The following is a 23,203-nucleotide window of genomic DNA, read 5'->3' as shown; positions in this document are numbered from 1 at the left end:
TACCTGCTCAACATTACTGGGTGCCACTGATGGACTGCTTTTTACTGAAATAATGTGACTTGTTGCTGTGTGTACCTGTTAAACATTGCTGGGTGCCACAGATGGAACTGTTTCTACTGAGATAATGTCACTTGTTGGTGTCTGCACCTGTTCAACATTACTGGGTGCCACTGATGAACTGCTTCTACTGAAATAATGTCACTTGTTGCTGTCTGCACCTGTTCAACATTGCTGGGTGCAACTGATGGAACTGCTTCTACTGAAATGAAGTCACTTGTTGGTGTCTGCACCTGTTCAACAATGCTGGGTGCCACTGACGGACTGCTTCTACTGAAATAATGTCACTTGGTGGTGTCTGCACCTGCTCCACATTACTGGGTGCCACTGATGAAACTGCTTTTACTAAAATGATGTCACTTGTTGGTGTTTGCACCTGTTGACTATCGCTGGGTGCTACTACTGGAACTAATCATTGAAAGCATTTTATGTGAACATTTGTATAAACTGATTTTTTGTGTATTGTGTGAACTATTATGTAAAGTCACATGTATGAAAAGAATTTGTATTGCTTACTGTATTTTATATAGTAGGTTATGGAAAGGTCAGTGCAAAGCCAAAATTTTATCTAATTATGTGATAGTTACGTATTAATATTATCTTTTATTTTTGTCTGTATTTTTGTGGACGAATTTGGTGGTATTTTCACCACCAATGCTGGCAAAAATACCATCAAATTCTGGCCTGTGGAGGAGGGGCGTATGAAAGGTGGCTACACTGAGCCGCTGCGCCAGAGATTGCGCCAAAGAGTATTATTCAGCCGCCTCCACTGGCAGAGTGCTTGGGGAGAGCTCGTAGTAGTCAGTGCTTGTTAAGAACTCGTAGCAGGGAGTGCTTGCTGAGATGTGATACTGAAAAGTTATTGTTGAGATGTGATAGTAGCGAGTCGATGTGGAGAGATTGTAATGTTTAGAGTGCCTTTCATCAATATAAACGAAGGTAAAAAAAAAAAAAATTTTTTTTCTTTTCTCTCTCATTATTTCAGTGTCCTGAATAATGTGTCATTACAGGTTCAGTCAACAAAGCATCTGGCTTGTGTTCTTGTATTAGAGTGTAATTCTGCTTTCTTTACGCAATTATAGCATTTCTATTTTTTTAATTACTTCAGTATAAATGATATTTAAAATTTCTTGTCTTGTTGAAGAAGAACCGTGCCAGATGTGTACGTTGAGTCACACTCCCACACACAGAACAATTACACTTGTGCTTTGGTTTCGTAGGTTTTATAGTTGCTTTGGACTTAATTAATTAATTATGTTAACAGAAAATTTTCATTTCATTCTTTGTTGTTGTTCTATGCAGTCAGATTGCGTAATAATACTAGTTAGGGCCAACCGTTTACGAGACTTGCGTAATCGGACATACACCTACTAAAAAAATTTAATTTTTTTCATTTATTTAATTAAGCCCCCATGCAACACAAACAGCAGTTGACCGCCGTTGCCTGGTGAAACGTTGTTGTGATGCCTCGTGTAAGGAGGAGAAATGCGTACCATCACGTTTCCGACTTCGATAAAGGTCGGATTGTAGCCTATCGTGAATGCGGTTTATCGTATCGCGACATCGCTGCTTGCGTTGGTCGAGATCCAACGACTGTTAGCAGAATATGGAATCGGTGGGTTCAGGAGGGTAATACGGAACGCCGTGCTGGATCCCAATGGCCTCTTATCACTAGCAGTCGAGATGACAGGCATCTTATCCACATGGCTGTAACGGATCGTGCAGCACCGTCTCGATCCCTGGGTCAACAGATGGGGACGTTTTCAAGACAACAACCATCTGCACGAACAGTTCGACGACGTTTGCAGCAGCATGGACTATCAGCTCGGAGACCATGGCTGCGGTTACCCTTGATGCTGTATCACAGACAGGAGCGCCTGCGATGGTGTACTCGATGACGAACCTGGGTGCACGAATGACAAAACATCTTTTTTTCGGATGAATCCAGGTTCTATTTACAGCATCATGATGATCGCATCCGTGTTTGGTGACATCGCGGTAAACACACATTGGAAGCGTGCATTCGTCATCGCCGTACTGGTGTATCACCGTGATGGTATGGGGTGCCATTGGTTACACATCTCAGTCACCTCTTGTTCATATTGACGGCACTTTGAACAGTGGACGTTACATTTCAGATGTGTTACGGCCCGTCGTTCTATCCTTTATTCGATCCCTGCTAAACCCTACATTTCAGCAGGATAATGCACGACCACATGTTGCAGGTCCTGTATGGGCCTTTCTGGATACAGAAAATGTTCGACAGCTGCCCTGACCAGCACATTCTCCAGATCGCTCACCAATTGAAAACGTCTGGTCAATGGTGGCTCTTCACAATACGCCAGTCATTACGCGTGATGAACTGTGGTATCATATTGAAGCTGCATGGGCAGCTGTACCAGTACACGCCATCCAAGCTCTGTTTGACTCAATGCCCAGGCGTGTCAAGGTCGTTGTTACGGCCAGAGGTGGTTGTTCTGGGTACATATTTCTCAGGAGCTATGCACCAAAATTACGTGAAAATGTAATCACAAGCCAGTTGTAGTATAATATATTTGTCCAATGAACACCCGTTTATCATCTGCATTTCTTCTTGGTGTAGCAATTTTAATGGCCAGTAGTGTAAATGAAATTATGTGAGTTAGACCTGAAAAAGTGGATTACAGTAGGATATTTTTGTAGGTTCTAGGTAAGTTCTTGTGAGCTATCTCACAAGGTGTGAGTGAGTTAGTCAGTTAGAACTGAGATAGAACCTACTAGGATGTCCTATTCGCTGTTTCTCACAATCGTCACAATGAAATATTTGACCTAATATAGAAAGAGACTACATGCAAAATCATGAAATTATTGAAAACACTCTTTGTATCTCTTTCGTTCTAAGTCTCCCAAACTTGGATTTAATCACATTAAGTCACCACACTATTCAGTTTATTTCAAAAGCCATACTCAGTAATTTTCCATGTTCCAACACCACATTCCATTATACATATTTCATACCAACAATGCATCTTCCTGCAATTAGTTACCTTTTTCCTTATTACATCGCATAGAGTAATTAATTTCTTTCATCAGTTACAGCTAGTAAGTTTTACTGCATTATTCTTAAATCTGTTAACACATCCTTCTGCTGCTAATCACCATATTCTGTTACTAGTTTGTGTGTACTAGTTAATTTACTAGTTAGCTACATAAGGCAGTCTCTGCCTCACTACTCCCATTTTTCAACACAACAGCACACACATCTAAACATCAGATCCCCTTATTACCCCAATTTGTTCACTAATCATATTCGTTATATCCAGTCTCCAAAATCCATTAACACTTCTCTTCCCTCCAAATTTCTTCACCCTCTCCTTGGACAACTTTAGCATTTCAAAACCTCTAATGCCTCTATGTTTCTCCCAGTAACGAAGGAGATAAAAGGAGACAAACAGTTCAAAATGGCAGAAGAGGAAGACTCACATTATGAAAGGAAAGTAAAATAGTATTGCCAATAACTCTAGTACCTGATGATTGTCAGTCACCTAAAATTACAAAGAGTGCAATGCACTCTGAGGTCGTTATCCTCAGCTCCTATCTATCTCATGTAAAATATCCACCATTACTACTGTTTCAGTATGCATCCATTCTAATCCATTGGGATTCACCCCCACTTCTTCACCATATTCATTATATTCTCCTAGTTCTTCCTCTTTCCTACAAAACCTTACAGGAATACAGTCCCTTGCCTCAGTTATCGGTGTCTTTTTGCTGTAAAATATTTTTGGTATAAGAAAGACAGAGAGGTATGTGTACATAAATTATGCATAACGTTTTGACCATGGAATATTTTTCTGATATTATGCCAGAGATATGTGAGCCATGCAAGGCTCGTGTTCATCCCATCAATTGTTTGTCATCTTCTATTTCGGTAGTGTTGCCTCGTTTTCTTATTCCATTTACTGGCGTCACTAACTTCCCGCCTTACTTGCCTGTGAGTGGCAGCAGCAGTGTGTGTCAGTAAGCGCTCTGTCAAACAGTCTCTGGAGCGACCGACAGTATTTCCGGGTGGTCATGTGTCGGGTAGTCAGTGAGTGGGAGACGCACCAGCAGAGCAGCTGCAACGGAGCAGCGGTCGCTGATGCACAAGCAATCCAGTTGGTCGGTCGGAGTAGAGCAGCAAGCAAGCCCCCAGCAAACGGAGTCGGGCTAGGGCCACTTGCGGCGTGCGCGCACGGTTGGAATGTGAGGTGCTGCTTGCGTGTGCTACGAAGTTCGTCGCCCACCGATCCCTGACGTGAAAGTGGAGTCCTCACTTAACTTACTATCGAGCCTCAACTATTTACATTTATTCGTTTGATCCTGGTTGTCGCTTTTGGGACATTCCCGCGAGCAACAACGTGTGTGTGTTTAAGTCGGCTAAGATTCCAGCCGTCTTCCTGTGAAATTTAACTTAATTTATTCCCTGTTATGGACGTTCACCAGCGGTATCTACTGCCTTGTGGCCGTTGACGTTCCGGTTACCTGCCCTGGTCGTTGGCGTAATTTTAGGCCGTGTACTTTCCTCGTCGTGTTGTTGCTGTCCAGCACGGCGTGTAGTTCGACAGCTGAGGTGTTGCTGGTCGTTGTGGGCGCCAGTATTCTGTGTGTCATGTATTGAAATCTTGTGGTCGTTTTGCTGGTTGCGCGTAGCGGAACTAATTTGGTTGATTGGTCGGTCGGCTGTCTGTCGGTTGGGTTGCCTCCAGATTAAGAAGTCGCTGGAGAGGCTGCCTGTCTCACCTAAATGGGCGTTAGTGTTACAATCCCAGGCCGACCCCTGGAAACTTCTGAGCGCCGTTCCTTGTGTGTTATGTAGTATTTTCCGTGTTTGGATTTTAGTTATTTGGTTGATGTGTGGCTTTCAGCCGAGTATTAATATCTCTTAAATTAATGTCCTTGTCTTGAGATTGTTATTCCTTATTTTATATGAAAAGTTTTAAGATACGGCCTTCTGCCCTTTAAAATTGTAACTCTTCTTCTAGGGCTTAAGCCGTAAAATTATTTGTTTTGGTGAGCGGCCTTCAGCGGAGTTTTAATATCTCTTAAATTAATCTTCTTCTCTTGCTCTTAAGGCAAAAGATTGTTATGCTTTTGAATGGGGCCTTCAGCCCAATTTGCATGAAATGTTTTACAGTAAGGCCTTCTGCCTTTTGATTGAAACTCCTCTTATTGCTTAATATGCGACCTCCAGCCTAGTCCCATTAAAATTAAATTGCTAAGGCCTTCAGACGATTAGATTGAAGATATAGAAAATATTCTTGGGTGAAACCTCCGGAAGAACCTTGTGTATTTCAATTTTGCTTAAGCCTTGTGTCTTTTAACATATATTGATTATCCTGTTAAGTATTTAGTTTTAACTTATAGCATTTGCTATGCAAGTACTGGCCAAGCCCGACAGCACTTAACCTCTGTGGTTTGATGTGAACCTGTGTTACCACTGTGACACCTACTGTATAGCATTTAGAGTTTACTCTTTGCCATTAGCTGTTTAGTTCAAAAATGTCTCTGAGCCCTATGGGACTCAACTCCTGAGGTCATTAGTCCCCTAGAACTTAGAACTAGTTAAACCTAACTAACCTAAGGACATCACACACATCCATGCCCAAGGCAGGATTCGAACCTGCGACCGTAGCAGTCTCGCGGTTCCAGACTGCAGCGCCTAGAACCGCACGGCCACTTCGGCCGGCTGGCTGTTTAGTGTTCACTGTCTACCACCCTGTGTTTACTGATGATCATTTACCATTTAATATTTACCATTTACCATTAGCATTTACTAGAATGGGTTTGAGCGTATGAAATACACAACTCGTTTAATTTCATCCTCTTGGATTTATAATACTTTGCTGAGTGGAGGAGTGGCTGGGGTTATAATGAACACAATTCGTCTGTATATAAATATATGACTCAGAACCATATTATGCTAGAGATAATGAAAATATTTGACTTTCAAGAAAATAAAAAAAACTCAAGTAAAATATCTTTCACTTTAAAAGAAGTAATGAATCTTTGACTTTTAAATTGAGGTTATCTAATTTTTAATAAGGATCTGGCACATAATTTTAATACATTGCTCTGATTGGTTGGAAAACGGGGAAATGGAGCAGACAATTGGTTTGTTTCCATGTACGGAGGTGAGGGTTTTCCATTAACGTAGTTGCGATGTTTGCTCCATCTTGCATTTGTAATACTGTGCTATGATTTTGTGGAGGTACGGAGGCAGGGAAGTGGGTGTGACTTGGTTGGTTCAAATGGCTCTGAGCACTATGGGACTTAACATCTGAGGTCATCAGCCCCTAGAACTTAGAACTACTTAAACATAACTAACCTAAGGACATCACACACATCCATGCCCGAGGCAGGATTCGAACCTGCAACCGTAGCGGTCGGTGTGACTTGGTGTATCTATCAAAAGTAATGTAATACGTCAGCAGTTTTACATATTAGGTAGCAAAAAGAGCAGACAATTGGTCTGTATTTCCATACAAGGAGAGGAGAAATTTCTGCCATCTTTGATTTTCAACATGCAGTATAACTGGCTGAGAATAAGGAGCGCTGCACTGTGCGGTTGTTAGGAAATATGTAGAGAGGAGGGATTTTTTAAATTTTCCACTTAGTTTGACTACTTCCGGCATCTTGGATTTAGAATATTACACTGTGATTTGTTAGAGATACGATGGGGAAGGGGGTGGGGGTGGGGGGGGGGCAGAGGTTGCAGTCTCCCACTGATAAGGACGATAATAGCACCGATAACGGTATCTGTCGCAGGGCATCATTAACATCATACACGGTCTTGAGAAAGGCTCCACTCTGAGCTCAAGAGCGTGTCTGTACGGATCCCAGCTGTGCCAGAACACTCACACCTAGAGTACTGCAGCAGTCTGACATGGGACCAAACGAGCTGTTGCCAGCTAGTTCTCAGTAATCAAATTTTGTAGAAAACTAGTAACTGAGTATTCACTCACTTTTGATGTTTTCAAAACAGGAAGCTTGCCTGTTTTTACATTAATTCTTATAAATCTACTACATTCCTTTTGTTGCCATGTTGTTACGCTACTTATACAGGGTGTTACAAAAAGGTACAGCCAAACTTTCAGGAAACATTCCTCACACACAAATAAAGAAAAGATGTTACGTGGACATGTGTCCGGAAACGCTTAATTTCCATGTTAGAGCTCATTTTAGTTTCGTCAGTATGTGCTGTACTTCCTCGATTCACCGCCAGTTGGCCCAATTGAAGGAAGGTAATGTTGACTTCCGTGCTTGTGTTGACATGCGACTCATTGCTCTACAGTACTAGCATCAAGCACATCAGTACGTAGCATCAACAGGTTAGTGTTCATCATGAACGTGGTTTTGCAGTCAGTGAAATGTTTACAAATGAGGAGTTGGCAGATGCCCATTTGATGTATCGATTAGCACGGGACAATAGCCGTCGCGCGGTACGTTTGTATCGAGACAGATTTCCAGAACGAAGGTGTCCCGACAGGAAGACGTTCGAAGCAATTGATCGGCGTCTTAGGGAGCACGGAACATTCCAGCCTATGACTCGCGACTGGGGAAGACCTAGAACGACGAGGACACCTGCAATGTACGAGGCAATTCTTCGTGCAGTTGACGATAACCCTAATGTCAGCGTCAGAGAAGTTGCTGCTGTACAAGGTAACGTTGACCACGTCACTGTATGGAGAGTGCTACGGGAGAACCAGTTGTTTCCATACCATGTACAGCGTGTGCAGGCACTATCAGCAGCTGATTGGCCTCCACGGGTACACTTCTGCGAATGGTTCATCCAACAATGTGTCAATCCTCATTTCAGTGCAAATGTTCTCTTTACGGATGAGGCTTCATTCCAACGTGATCAAATTGTAAATTTTCACAATCTACATGTGTGGGCTGACGACAATCCGCACGCAATTGTGCAGTCACGCCATCAACACAGATTTTCTGTGAACGTTTGGGCAGGCATTGTTGATGATGTCTTGATTGGGCCCCACGTTCTTCCACCTATGCTCAATGGAGCACGTTATCATGATTTCATAGGGGATACTCTACCTGTGCTGCTAGAACATGTGCCTTTACAAGTACGACACAACATGTGGTTCATGCACGATGGAGCTCCTGCACATTTCAGTCGAAGTGTTCGTACGCTTCTCAACAACAGATTTGGTGACTGATGGATTGGTAGAGGCGGACCAATTCCATGGCCTCCACGCTCTCCTGACCTCAACCCTCTTGACTTTCATTTATGGGGGCATTTGAAAGCTCTTGTCTACGCAACCCCGGTACCAAATGTAGAGACTCTTCGTGCTCGTATTGTGGACGGCTGTGATACAATACGCCATTCTCCAGGGCTGCATCAGCGCATCACGGATTCCATGCGACGGAGGGTGGATGCATCTATCCTCGCTAACGGAGGACATTTTGAACATTTCCTGTAACAAAGTATTTGAAGTCACGCTGGTACGTTCTGTTGCTGTGTGTTTCCATTCCATGATTAATTTGATTTGAAGAGAAGTAATAAAATGAGCTCTAACATGGAAAATAAGCGTTTCCGGACACATGTCCATATAAGATATTTTCTTTGTTTGTGTGTGAGGAATGTTTCCTGAAAGTTTGTCCGTAGCTTTTGTAACACCCTGTATGTACTATTTGAAAATGGGTGCAAAAATTGAGAACAGGTTAATGTTTTGTGTATTTTATTATAAGAAACGAAGCTGTTTGTACACAACAGACATTTTGCTGGACTGCTGACTTCAGCTGAGCATGTTTTTTTTTGTATATTTTATTATAAGAAAAGAAGCTGTTTGTACACAACAGACATTTTGCTGGACTGCTGACTTCAGCTGAGCATGTTTTTTTGTATATTTTATTATAAGAAAAGAAGCTGTTTATACACAAGAGACATTTTGCTGGACTGCTGGCTTCAGCTGAGCACGTTTTTTTTGTATATTTTATTATAAGAAAAGAAGCTGTTTATACACAAGAGACATTTTGCTGGACTATTGGCTTCAGCTGAGCACGTTTTTTTTTTGTATATTTTATTATAAGAAAAGAAGCTGTTTATACACAAGAGACATTTTGCTGGACTACTGGCTTCAGCTGAGCACGTTTTTTTGTATATTTTACTGTAAGAAAAGAAGCTGTTTATACACAAGAGACATTTTGCTGGACTGCTGGCTTCAGCTGAGCATGTCTATGAGCTGCTGGTCACTCCACTCCCTAGCCTCGTCCAGCGGGGTGCGCCCAGATCTGTTCCTGGCCCTCTTCTCGGCGCCCAACTCCAGCAACGCAGCCGCTGCACCTGCGTGGCCATTGTACGCCGCCCAATGCAGAGGAGTCGTCTCGTGCTCCTCCCTGGCGTTGGGGTCGGCACAGGACGCCGCCAGCAGCCGCAAGACGTCCACGTGTCCCGTCAGGGCGGCCAGGAAGACGGGCGTGTTCTGCCACTTGTCCCTCGCCTCCAGGTCAGCCCCCACGGAAAGCAAAATGTTCGCCACCTCCAGCTGCCCCTGTTTCGCTGCCCAGTACAGGGCGGTCCAGTTCGACAAGTCCCGCGCGTCCACGTCCGCCCCCGCTGCGAGCAGACACTCGGCCATCTCTACCTGTCCGTTCCTTGCCGCCCAGTGCAGGGCGGTCAAACCGTCGCCGTCCATCGTCCCCACGTCCACACCAGCAGCCAGCAGTACCCGTATCTCTGACAGTTGCGACTGCTTAGCTGCTTGCAGCAGCCTGCTGCCCTTCTCAATTGCAAAAAGGCTCCTGCACAAAACAAAAAAATTCTCACACGTTACCATACACACATCTGATTGAGAAAATTATCACGGAAGCAGAACTACGGACAGTTCTGTAAGCACTTCCGGGCAAACCGAGAGAGATGGCGCAGTGCTTAGGGCGCTGGTCTTGCATTTGGGAGGAAAGGGGTTCAAACTCACATCCGGCCATGCTGATTTATGTTTTCCACGATTTCCCCAAATCGCTTCAGGCAAATGCCAGGAAGGTTCCTTTGAAAGGGCACTGCTCACTTTCTTCCCCATTCTTACCTAATCTGTAGGGACTCATGACGTCGCTGTTTGGTCCTGAAACGTCCCCTTAGAAAAATTAAGAATTACTGTGCTGGTAAACCCCTTTACGTTATTTGATTTTCGAACAGCTGAGCACAACTGAACGTACTCAGACATTTCGCTCTTTACTTATTCTGATCATCACTAAACGGACACAGAATATTTTTAGCGCAACGCAATCTGACTTTCAATAATCTCTACAAAAGAATGGCCCTTACTAACAATAACCTATGCCTCACAAAAACCTTCGTTACTCGAACTACTGCAATACAGCGAGTGCCACTACTGCCAGCTAAATAAAAGATTCTAATTACTGAAGGCACTAACTACTGATAGGCATAGTTAGCAAATGAAAGATTCGATAGAGAAAAAACGATGTATTTACCTTAAAAGTGTTCAAAAGTCATAATGTATATATATCAGTTCACGATATCCAGTCTTACAAATTTACTGTCCCCCCCCAGGGGATCCACAACTCTTTTGTGGATACGTGCGTAGCGAGCACGGGACCCCGAGCTAATGTGGCCTTCCTTCCTTTCCGGGCTGCATACCTTCCCTTTTCGCACCCTTCCCCATCCCCCATCTTCGCCCCCCCCACCCTCACCTCTGGCTCTTTCCTTCCCTTTCTCCCCCTCTGGGAGTATGGTTTGTGCCTACGTCCGGAGACGGACGCTTGTAAATGTACCACATTCTTCGCCTTCCTTGCTTGTATGTCTTCATCTTTCTTCGTCCTTCTCTTTTCCTTACCTCTTCTGTTTACGTGTTCTCTTTACCCTTTTCTCCGCTGCGGCGTTTGAGACCTCTCTTCTTTCATTTCCCTGTCTCCTTCTTCCTCCCTGTGCGTGTCTGAAGGCCGACCCACGCACTTCCATGCATAGCCGGTGACGGGGTAACGCGCAATTCCCCACCCCGGATAGACAGGTAGGACACGTACGTACCCCCTGGTAACGGCCAGGCCCAGGGAGGGGTGATTACCCGAGCTGATACCTTCCGAAAGTGCCGATTGGTCCCTCCGTCCGTTTGTCGGGAGGTGTGACCTGAGGTGTGAACAATCACCTAAGGCGGGAGTGCCCTCAGTGAGGGCCTCCACAAGGGAGGAGCGCGCCATCGGAGACGCCGGTAATCATGGGGGATTCTTCCGCAATGGTTTCCTCACCTTCCACTATGTCTGCTCACATACGTAAGTTCACTGAGTCTCAGCCACAGACAGTTCTTCCATCGTTGCCACAGTTCCTTGTTGTTTCTCGGTCTGACGAAGGTCACGACTTCTCCACGGTCAACCCTTTCATTATTCAGAAAGGTGTCGACGCAATTGCAGGTCCTGTAAGTCTTGTTCCAGATTACGGAATGGCACCCTGTTGTTAGAAACAAACAGTGCCCTCCAGGCACAAAAATTGCTGCGTACTTCTCTGCTCCACACCTTCCCTGTCCGGGTGGAACCGCATCGTACCTTCAATTCCTCGCGTGGAGTCGTTTATACACGCGCCCTCGATGGATTGTCTGACGAAGAAATTCAGCACTACCTGTCTGACCAGGGCGTAACGGCTGTTCATAGAGTTACGAAAAGGGTTGACAAGAACATCATTCCAACCCGCACTGTCTTCTTGACATTTGACAAAGTTCAACTCCCATCGAAAATCAAAGCAGGCTATGAGATAATTTCCGTTCGCCCTTACGTCCCAAACTCTACGATGTCAGCGGTTCAATCACACCAGCCAGTCCTGTTCCAATCCGGCCAAATGTGTTACGTGTGGCAAGGATGCCCATGAGGGTGCTTGTCCACCTCCGTCCCCTCGTTGCATCAACTGTATGGGTGACCACGCTGCTTCCTCTCGAGATTGCCCCGTTTTTAAGGACGAAAAGCTCATCCAGGAAATAAGAGTGAAGGAAAAGGTGTCGACCTTTGCTGCTCGAAAATTATTCGCCAGTCGACAGCCCACCGTGCCTCAGAAAGGAAAATACAGCACTGTCCTTGCTTCTCCTCGGCCAACAAAGGAGGCGGCCACGCAGACTTGCGACCTCACCTTTAGTGCCACGGTCGTCAGATCGGCCAACGCAAAGATCGCCTTTCAATCTCCCCACTTTCGCCTGCCCACTCTATGGCTCACCCTTCTTCGGGTTCTGCTAAATCTCGAGCCGAGAAGTCAGACACCAAGTCTTCGAAAAAAGAGCATACTCGTGAAGAGTTTTTACGTACCGCAACTTCACAACTATCGGTTCCTCCTTCATCTAAACATCATACTTCCAAGAAGGCTACAAAGAAACCCAGTTCCACTCCTTCTCCGCCAAGGCGTGTCCCATCTACAGCACCACCTGGCGGAAATCGCCCTCGGCCGTCTTCTGTGTCGCCGAGGCGCACTGCTGGTGGCCGGTCAACCGGCCGATCGCTGGTGGCAGGAGCTGCTCCTGACCAACCTATAGATCAGGATCTTCTGCCTTCGGCTGAATGCCATTCCATGCTGTCGGTCGCAAGCTCTGAGCAGTCGTTGAGTTGACAGCGACCTTGGTCGCAGTCCTCAATTTTCTGTTCACCCTATGTCCATTATCCACTGGAATATCCGCGGCATTCGAGCCAATCGGGATGAATTGTCGATCCTCTTACGATCCTACTCGCCGGTCATCTTCTGTCTTCAGGAAACAAAGCTGCGTCCCCATGACCGCTTTGTTCTCCCTCATTTTCAGTCCGTCCGATATGAAATTGAAGGCACTCCAGCTTATGGAGGACTCATGATTCTTCTCCATGATACTCTCCATTATCACCCAATCCCCTTAAACAGTTCCTTCCAAGCTGTCGCCGTCCGTCTTTCCCTTTCTGGATACACGTTCTCTCTTTGTACTGTATACATTCCATCGTCCACACCAATGGCACGAGCTGATCTCCTTCATCTTCTTGGTCAGCTTCCACCCCCCTATTTGCTGGTTGGGGACTTCAATGCCCACCACCCGCTTTGGGGATCTCCACATCCTTGTCCACGTGGCTCCCTATTGCTAGACGTCTTCCACCAAGCGGATCTAGTTTGCCTGAACACTGGGGTCCCCACATTTTTGTCTGCCTCCACGATAAATTTATCTCATTTGGATCTTGGCGTCGGTACTGTTCCGCTAGCTCGGCACTTCGAATGGTTCGCCCTTGATGATACACATTCGAGTGACCACTTTCCATGTGTCCTTAGACTGCAGCCTCAACTGCCATATATGCGCCCGCGATGCTGGAAGTTTGCCCAAGCCGACTGGACACTTTTTTCGTCTCTAGCGACATTCGATGACCGTCGCTTTCCCAGCGTCGACGATGAGGTCACACATATTACCGACGTTATTCTTACAGCTGCGGAACGTTCAATACCACGCACTTCCGAATTGCCCCGGCGCCCCCCAGTTCCTTGGTGGAACGAGGCATGCCGTGATGCAATACGTGAGCGGCTACGTGCTCTCCGCGTTTTCCACCACCATCCTACTTTGGCCAACTGTATCCGCTATAAGCAGTTCCGAGCGCGATGCCGTCGCGTCATCCGCGATAGCAAGAAGGCAGGCTGGAAATTGTTTATTAGCTCATTTAACACCTTCACTCCCTCCTCGGAAGTTTGGAGTCGGCTTCGACGGTTCTCAGGCGCACCTAGTTTCTCCCCGGTCTCTGGGCTCACTGTCGCGCATGATACCTTAGTGGTCCCCGTCGCAATTTCTAACTCATTGGGTCAGCACTTTGCTGAGATTTCGAGCTCTTCAAATTACCCGCCAGCATTTCTCCCGAAGAAACGTGCAGCGGAAGTGCGACATCTTGCTTTCTCCTCTCAAAATCACGAAAGCTACAATACCGTTTTCTCCATGCGGGAACTCCAACATGCCCTCTCTTCTTCTCGCTCCTCCGCCCCAGGACCGGATGGTATCCATGTCCAAATGTTGCTGCATTTATCCACCCATAGTCTGCGTTTCCTCCTTCGCCTTTATAATCGAATTTGGACCGACAGTACTTTTCCCAGACGATGGCGGGAAGCTATCATCGTTCCCGTTCCGAAACCCGGAAAGGACAAACATCTCCCCTCTAGCTATCGCCCCATTTCTCTCACGAGTAGTGTCTGTAAGGTTTTGGAGCATATGGTGAATTACCGTTTAGCTTGGTGGCTGGAATCCCGCTTAACACCTGCCCAATGCGGATTCCGAAAGCATCATTCTGCAGTTGACCATCTTGTTGCTCTCTCCACTTATATCATGAACAATTTTCTCCGGAAACGCCAAACGGTAGCAATATTTTTTGATCTGGAGAGAGCATACGATACCTGTTGGAGGACAGGCATCCTCCGCACACTGTTCTCTTGGGGCTTTCGAGGCCGGCTGCCCCTTTTTCTTCGCGAATTTATGGCAGAGCGCACATTTAGGGTGCGGGTGAACACTACTCTCTCCCGTACTTTCTCCCAAGAAAACGGGGTACCCCAGGGGTCCGTGCTGACTGTTGTACTGTTTGCCATCGCCATAAATCCAATTATGGATTGTCTCCTTCCTGATGTCTCGGGCTCCCTCTTTGTGGACGATTTTGCGATGTACTACAGCTCTCAACGGACAAGCCTTCTTGAACGACGTCTTCAAGGATGTCTCGATCGCCTCCTCTCTTGGAGCATCGAAACCGGCTTCCGTTTTTCTCCCAGTAAGACCGTTTGTGTAAATTTTTGGCGACGAAAGGAGTTTCTTCCACCCTCCTTACATCTAGGACCTATCAACCTTCCGTTTTCAGACGTCGCTAAATTCTTGGGTCTTATGCTTGACAGAAAACTGTGCTGGTCCTCCCACGTTTCCTATCTTTTGGCTCGCTGTCTGTGATCCCTCAACACCCTCCGTGTCCTGAATGGTACCTCCTGGGGAGCGGACCGAGTGGTCCTTCTCCGCCTTTATCGCGCCTTAGTGCGCTCGAAATTGGACTATGGAAGCATAGTCTACTCCTCTGCTCGGCCGTCTATTCTTCGGCGTCTCGACTCTATCCACCATCGTGGATTACGTTTAGTGTCTGGAGCTTTTTACACCAGCCCTATGGAAAGCCTTTATGCTGAGACTGCTGAACCTCCGCTGTCCAATCGGCGAGCAGTCCTTCTGAGTCGTTATGCTAGCCATCTGCCTTCCATGCCTGCTAATCCAGCCCATGACATTTTTTTCGACGCCTCCTTTGATGTAGGGTATGCAGGCCGCCCCTCCTCCCTACTACCACCGGGAGTCCGCTTCCGTCAACTGCTCCATTCTCTTTCCTTCCGCTTTCCTAAAACCTTCTTGACAACTTGAGGTACAGCACCGCCTGGGCTCCGTCCCCGGATCTGCCTGCTCCGAGACCTTTGTCGATTTCCCAAGGATGGTACCCCTTCACTTGTTTATCGTCGGATATTTGCTGCTCTATGTGCACAAATGACGGACGCCACATTTATTTACACCGACGGCTCGAAAACATCGTTAGGTGTAGGGAGTGCCTATATTGTTGGCGACACCCCAAATCACTTTCGGCTTTCCGACCAGTGTTCGGTTTATACTGCTAAGCTTTACGCTGTTCTCCAGGCTGTCCACTACATCCGCCGCCATCAGCGGATACAGTACGTTATCTGCTCAGATTCTCTCAGCTCTCTCCTCAGTCTCCAAGCTCTTTACCCTGTGCACCCTCTGGTCCACCGGATTCAGGACTATCTGCGCTTGCTCCACCTGGGGGGCGTCTCGGTGGCGTTCCTCTGGCTCCCGGGACACGTTGGTATCTGTGGGAATGAGGCGGCCGATATAGCGGCCAAGGCTGCAGTGTCTCTTCTTCGGCCAGCTATTCAGTCGATTCCCTTCACCGATCTACGGAGCGTTTTATGTCGCAGAGTTGTTCGTTTATGGCTCGCTCATTGGTCGACACTTCCCCATAATAAATTGCGTCTCTTCCTTGTGCTTGGACCTCTTCCTCCCGAACGCGTCGTCGGGAGGAGATAATTTTAACTAGACTTCGGATAGGGCACTGTCTTTTTAGCCATCGACATCTTTTAAGCGGCGATCCTCCCCCACTCTGTCCCCACTGCTCTCAGCTGTGGACGGTGAGACGCCTTTTAATTGAGTGCCCCTATTTTACTCCGTTACGCGCCCGTCTACAGCTGTCGCCTGATATATCTTCCATTTTAGCAGATGACACTTGCTCGGCCGATCGCGTTCTCGAGTTTATTAGTGCCAGTGATATGACGTCAGTCATTTGAAGCTTTTTTTGGGGACAACCAACCCCTTTCTGTAGTGGATTTTTAAGCTTTCCTTCTGCTTTTAGTTTCTCAAATTTTATGACTTTCGTTCCCATTGCTGCTGGTTTCCATTTCCGGTTTTTTATTGTTTCCTAAGTCACGGACCGGGCGCTAATGACCATAGCAGTTTTGCGCCCTAAAGCCAAACAAAAAAAAAAAAATTTACTGTCTCTGATGGACACACGTCCAGATCGTCCGCTCTCAAAACTCCGCCATCTCTCTCCCCACATCCACCACTGCTGGCGGCTCACCTCCAACTGCGCAACGCTACGCGCTGTTACCAGCGCCAACACTGCAATGGAGAATTTTTCAACAATGCCACCCAGCCACAGACTGCACACAGCACAGCCAGTGATTTTCATATAGAGCGCTACGTGGCGTTACCAATATAAAAATCTAAACAGCCTACTTACAGTCCCCTCCCCCAAATGAAGCAACCAACCAACACACGTGCTCTGACAAATGATGAACGTACAATTCTCGCCCTCCAGTGATGCAGAGCATTCTCTGTATATTGAGGTACGGATGTACAGCGGTATCACCCTCTTATAGTGTCCGTCCACTCTGCATTGAAAAGTCCTACATTCCATCTCTCACTTCAGTAGTCACAGTTTGTCATACTGATTGCTGTCACTGTTTTCCTTTGCCCTCTGGATGCTATTGTTCAGCAGTCGTTGGCCTCCGGTGAAAGAGGCGACCCCTGCAGCCAGTACTAGTCCTCTGCTTGTGGCAATCCCTTCTGACACTTGCAAATCTGACGAAGCTAATCTCCAGGTTCTTACAGAAACCATCCTGTCATGCTAGAAAAAATTTCAGCTCCATTATTTGCAGTTACCTCGACACACCATGATTAGGGATATAAGAAACGATTTAGCCAAAATGATTCAGATTTAGCAACATCGCTAACTCGCCTCTTCTACCCCTCCACAAACACACATGATGGCGCATGCACACACACACACACACACACACACACACACACACACACACACTTCCAGTCTTAATTCTTGTGGGTGCAATGTATCTCAAGACAACAGCAAAACCTGCAGGTTGTAAGAGTAAATGCATATTTCATGCATTTCTGCCTAATTCACGACATGAAGATTTGCTCCAAGTGTTACACATGAGAAATTCACAATCTGTCAATCAATCAAATACTCACTTTTTACTTGCACAAAATATAATGTGCTGATAGTAGGTCTGATGCCGCTGCTTCAACTGAAAATCATACACTACATATACTGAAAATGTATCGTAGTGTTCTCACAAGTGTCCGATTCTTGATCATTTCCAGTCAGTGACGAAGCAAAAAATATTAATTCTGGATGCCTCTACAGTGGCCGACAACCGAACGTTGCACAATGCCTTAAAAGGTGGAGACATGCACTTTTGCTGGCCTCTGATTTGAACTATTGTTAACACTGACTCACAGTCTGACGTGGAATACTGGTAATGGTGCCACATAGCTTCAGAACACACAGAGCACTGACAAAGATCAAACCAGAACGGCATCTTTGCTCCAGACCTGCATGAATGTGCAAAGGAACTTTGCATCGTAATCAGAGTAAGACAGGCACTGCAATCTTGTATATATCGTACAAAACTAAAATTTCTCAACTTTTAAGCTTACTTTTCTGTAATAGTTTTCTCAAATACGACATGTATATTAACTTCGTTAATAACAATGATTCAGTCAGATATATTACATTGTAACGACCATTGAAAGCCTCTATGAGGGTGAAGATTTGTCTGATGTGATAGAAGAAGAAACAGGAGTCGATTTAGAAGAGATAGGGGATCATCCAGTATTAGAATCGGAATTTAAAAGAGAAGGGATAGATAACATTCCATCAGAATTTCTAAAATCATTGGGGGAAGTGGCAACAAAATGACTATTCACGTTGGTGTGTAGAATATATCGGTGTGGCGATATACCATCTGACTTTCGGAAAAGCATCATCGCAACAATTCCGAAGACGGCAAGAGCTGACAAGTGCGAGAATTATCGCACAATCAGCTTAACAGCTCATGCATCGAAGCTGCTTACAAGAATAATATACGGAAGAATGGAAATGAAAATTGAGAATGCGCCAGGTGACGATCAGTTTGGCTTTAGGAAAAGTAAAGGGACGAGAGAGGCAATTCTGACGTTACGGCTAATAATGGAAGCAAGGCTAAAGAAAAATCAAGACACTTTCATAGGATTTGTCGACCTGGAAAAAGCGTTCGACAATATAAAATGGTGCAAGCTGTTCGAGATTCTGAAAAAAAGTAGGGGTAAGCTATAGGGAGAGACGGGTCATATACAATATGTACAAGAACCAAGAGGGAGTAATAAGAGTGGACGATCAAGAACGAAGTGCTCGTATTAAGAAGGGTGTAAGACAAGGCTGTAGCCTTTCGCCCCTACTCTTCAATCTGTACATCGAGGAAGCAATGATGGAAATAAAAGAAAGGTTCAGGAGTGGAATTAAAATACAAGGTGAAAGTATATCAATGATACGATTCGTTGATGACATTGCTATCCTGAGTGAAAGTGAAGAAGAATTAAATGATCTGCTGAACGGAATGAACAGTCTAATGAGTACACAGTATGGTTTGAGAGTAAATCGGAGAAAGGCGAAGGTAATGATAAGTAGTAGAAATGAGAGCAGCGAGAAACTTAACATCAGGATTGATGGTCACGAAGTCAATGAAGTTAAGGAATTCTGCTACCTAGGCAGTAAAATAACCAATGACGGACGGAGCAAGGAGGACATCAAAAGCAGACTCGCTATGGCAAAAAAGGCACTTCTGGCCAAGAGAAGTCTACTAATATCAAATACCGGCCTCAATTTGAGGAAGAAATTTCTGAGGATGTACGTGTGGAGTACAGCATTGTATGGTAGTGAAACATGGACTGTGGGAAAACCGGAACAGAAGAGAATCGAAGCATTTGAGATGTGGTGCTATAGACGAATGTTGAAAATTAGGTGGACTGATAAGGTAAAGAATGAGGAGGTTCTATGCAGAATTGGAGAGGAAAGGAGTATGTGGAAAACACTGATAAGGAGAAGGGACAGGATGATAGGACATCTGCTAAGACATGAGGGAATGACTTCCATGGTACTAGAGGGAGCTGTAGAGGGCAAAAACTGTAGAGGAAGACAGAGATGGGAATACGTCAAGCAAATAATTGAGGACATAGGTTGCAAGTGCTACTCTGAGATGAAGAGGTTAGCACAGGAAAGGAATTCGTGGCGGGCTGCATCAAACCAATCAGTAGAGTGATGACCAAAAAAAAAAAAAAAAAAAAAAGACCAGGCTTCTTGTAGGCTCATGTTCAGAAAAAGAGTACACCTTGAACGATTAAAGATCTGATATTCACAGGACACGTACACCAGTGTGTTCTGCGGAAATTATAAGCATTTCAGTCACCTCAGTTCAGCACGTTTCGTGTTGCTTGGCAGGCACAGGGTCCGCAATGGGCCGCGACAACTTGTTCCATGCGTGACGGTATCGACGCGTATAAGGCACGAATTGCCTGGGGTATAGCCGTCCACGCTGCATTCACCTGGTGACAAAGTTCATCTGTGCTGGCCGGCATTGGGCGACGGCGCTGCGCGCATCATTTCGCCACCTCCCACGCATTTTCGTTTGGCAACAAATCTGCTGATCTGGCGGGCCGGGGCAAAAGGCTGACATCCTGTGACACCGAGAAGGCACGTGTTCGTGCGGCAACGTGTGGGCGCGCATTCTCTCGCTGAAGAACAGCGTCTAGGCTGTTGTGCAGAAAGGGAACCAGTGAAGGTGCGCTGAAATGAAATGATGCCAGTGCAAAGCGCTCATAAATGTTGCACCTGCAACTTAATGTAATAGACCTGAGATGATGGTTTCAGAAGAGACCTACAATCGATATATTCTGCTTAGGGCGAGCTGTTATCGTAACCCTTTACGAGGTGTGGCTAGAAAAAAACCGGACTAGTACTGGTGAAACAATAAAACGAATGCAATAAGGCTGAAAGTCGCGTGGCCTGTCACGTGACTCTCGCTCCGCCTACTGCTCGAGTTTCATCTGCCTCCTGCACTCAGTCTGCCCGTGGCGTCTGTTTTAAGTAGTTGACGTTTTGTCTGTGCGTCGGAAAATGTTGAGTGTGCAGAAAGAACAGCGTGTTAACATCAAATTTTGTTTCAAACTAGGAAAATCTGCAAGTGAAACGTTTGTAATGTTACAACAGGTGTACGGCGATGATTGTTTATCGCGAACACAAGTGTTTGAGTGGTTTAAACGATTTAAAGATGGCCGCAAAGACACCAGTGATGACACTCGCACTGGCAGACCATTGTCAGCAAAAACTGATGCAAACATTGAAAAAATCGGTAAACTTGTTCGACAAGATCGCCGTTTAACAATCAGAGCAGTGTCTGAGTTAACAGGAGTTGACAAGGAAAGTGTTAGGCAGATTCTTCATGAAAGTTTCAACATGAACAAAGTGTGCTCAAAAATGGTTCCAAAGTGTCTCACAATTGAACAGAAGGAACGCCGAAGAATGATTTGTTCTGACATCCTGGAAAACATTGAAAGTGATGCCACCTTCTTACAAAATGTTATTACTTGCGATGAATCGTGGTTTTTTACTTACGATCCCGAAACTAAACGCCAATCGATGCATTGGAAAACTCCTGGTTCTCCACGACAAAAAAAAAAGCACGAATGTCAGAATCGAAATTCAAGGCAATGATGATTGTTTTTTTTTGACATCAAAGGGATTGTGCACATTGATTGGGTACCAGAGGGACAAACAGTGAATCAGCATTACTACATTAGCGTCCTGGCTACCCTACGTGAGCGAGTACGGAGAAAACGGAACGATTTGTGGAGAAAAAAGTCATGGATCCTTCACCAAGACAATGCCCCAGCTCACAGTGCGTTGTCAGTCAAGACGTTTTTGGCAAAACACAACATTCCCATCTTAGATCATCCACCCTACTCACCTGATTTGGCCCCCTGTGACTTTTTTCTTTTCCCTAAAGTGAAGCCAGCTTTGAAAGGAACTAGATTTGAGAGTGTTGAAGCAGTAAAAGAAAAAGCGACGGAAGTAATGTATGGACTTACCGAAAATGATCTGCAGCATTGGTATGAACAGTGGAAAATTCGTATGGAGCGGTGTAGAGACCGAGGAGGAGAGTACATTGAAGGAGATAACATGAAATTGTAAATAATTGTAAATAAATGTTTTTTCCAGCATCAGTCCGGTTTTTTTGTAGCCGCACCTCGTATGTAATCTCTAACTTCGAGATAGAGACAAAAGGTGCGAATTCAGTTGCAGAATTTTTCCCATCATCCAGCTCAATACGGCGTTCTGTCTGCTGCACGGCATTACAAGCACTGCAGAAGAGGTCTTACTCATTGTCGGTCCTCGAGCGGGCGCGCCGTTTCCCGTAACACGGATGGGCGAGCGACGAACTTTGTACTCGAGAGTAGCCATCTTTACGTTACCAAAGTAACCAAATATGAGCCAAATCATAGTTTACTTTCAGTTTAATTATACAACGATAAATTAAACTTACGTTACGTGAGCTGAATCGCTGTTTAATTCAATAATACAAAAAGTGAGCTTCCATTGTGTCACTGTGCTGTCGCGCTTGACGTGTATCAATCTACCGCAACGGTTCACTTCAGCAGACACTGCACAACGCCACCCTGTCAAATACAAAGCGACATAGGGTTGAAGCAGTAGGAGTAGTCAGTTTTTCTTATGATTGCAGAGGTAGCACTAATTTTCTTGCACATTTTCGAGAACTCCTTGTCACTTGCGACACGTATCCGTTGTTTTCACACTCCTTTTGCAAACAAAGCTACGGCGCGAGTGCCGCCTGGTGGTGGTGGAGTTGTTTTCCGCTCGTCCGTGTGACACACTCCGCCCTCTTTTCCCGGTGGGACTCTCCTCAGTTGTTTCAACCCACGGTTCTTGCTATTTCTCGAGGAAAGTTGGTGCGTCGGTACGAAGTGAAAGAATCTTAGCTCTTTGCACTACCTGAAGGTTCATAAGGGAAAATGCTAAGTCTTTCAAGAAAATCCTTCTCTTCTTTCTTGGATTTACCTCTTCCGCCTGAAAAATTATTTGATCATTGATTCCTGCTATATCCATTAGAGCTCTAACAATTGTAAGTAGGCTGTTTAGGTTTTTTATGTCGGTAACGCCACGTAGCGCTCTCTATGAAAATCACTGGCTGTGCTGTGTGCAGTCTGTGGGCTGGTTAGCATTGCTGTAACATTCTCTATTGTAGTGTTGGGCAGTTGGCTGTTAACAGCGCGTAGCGTTGCGCAGTTGGAGGTGAGCCGCCAGCAGTGGTGGATGTGGGGAGAGAGATGGCGGAGTTTTGAGAGGGGACGATCTGGACGTGTGTCCATCAGACAGAGTAAATTTGTAATACTGGATATCGTGAACTGATATATATATTATGACTTTTGAACACTATTAAGGTAAATGCATTGTTTGTTCCATATCAAAATCTTTCATTTGCTAACTATGCCTATCAGTAGTTAGTGCCTTCAGTAGTTTGAATCTTTTATTTAGCTGGCAGTAGTGGCGCTCGCTGTATTGCAGTAGTTCGAGTAACGAAGATTTTTGTGAGGTAAGTGATTTATGAAAGGTATAGGTTATTGTTAGTCAGGGCCATTCTATTGTAGGGAACCATTCTATTGTAGGGATTATTAACAGTCAGATTGCGTTGCGCTAAAAATATGTGTCAGTTTAGTGTTGCTCAGAATAAGTAAAGAGAGTAATGTCTAAGTATGTTCAGTTTTGCTCAGCTGTTTAAAAATAAAATAACATAAGGGGTTTA

At 45.4% G+C, this 23,203-nt stretch overlaps 1 protein-coding gene across 1 annotated transcript in view; it reads right to left on the bottom strand.

The window, feature by feature from the left end:
• Nucleotides 1-8,757: 8,757 nt before the first annotated feature.
• LOC126425225 (ankyrin homolog) overlaps nt 8,758-23,203 on the bottom strand; it is a 119,175-nt gene continuing 104,729 nt past the window's right edge. The window contains exon 7 of the mRNA XM_050088182.1: nt 8,758-9,837. Coding sequence (XP_049944139.1) covers nt 9,258-9,837 — 580 coding nt within the window. The 3' untranslated portion in view covers nt 8,758-9,257. The remainder of the gene's footprint in view (nt 9,838-23,203) is intronic.

Source organism: Schistocerca serialis, chromosome 10, assembly GCF_023864345.2.
Source record: "Schistocerca serialis cubense isolate TAMUIC-IGC-003099 chromosome 10, iqSchSeri2.2, whole genome shotgun sequence".
NCBI lineage: Eukaryota > Metazoa > Arthropoda > Insecta > Orthoptera > Acrididae > Schistocerca > Schistocerca serialis.
Note: the sequence above shows the minus strand (reverse complement) of the source record. Positions and strands in the feature narration are given on the sequence as shown.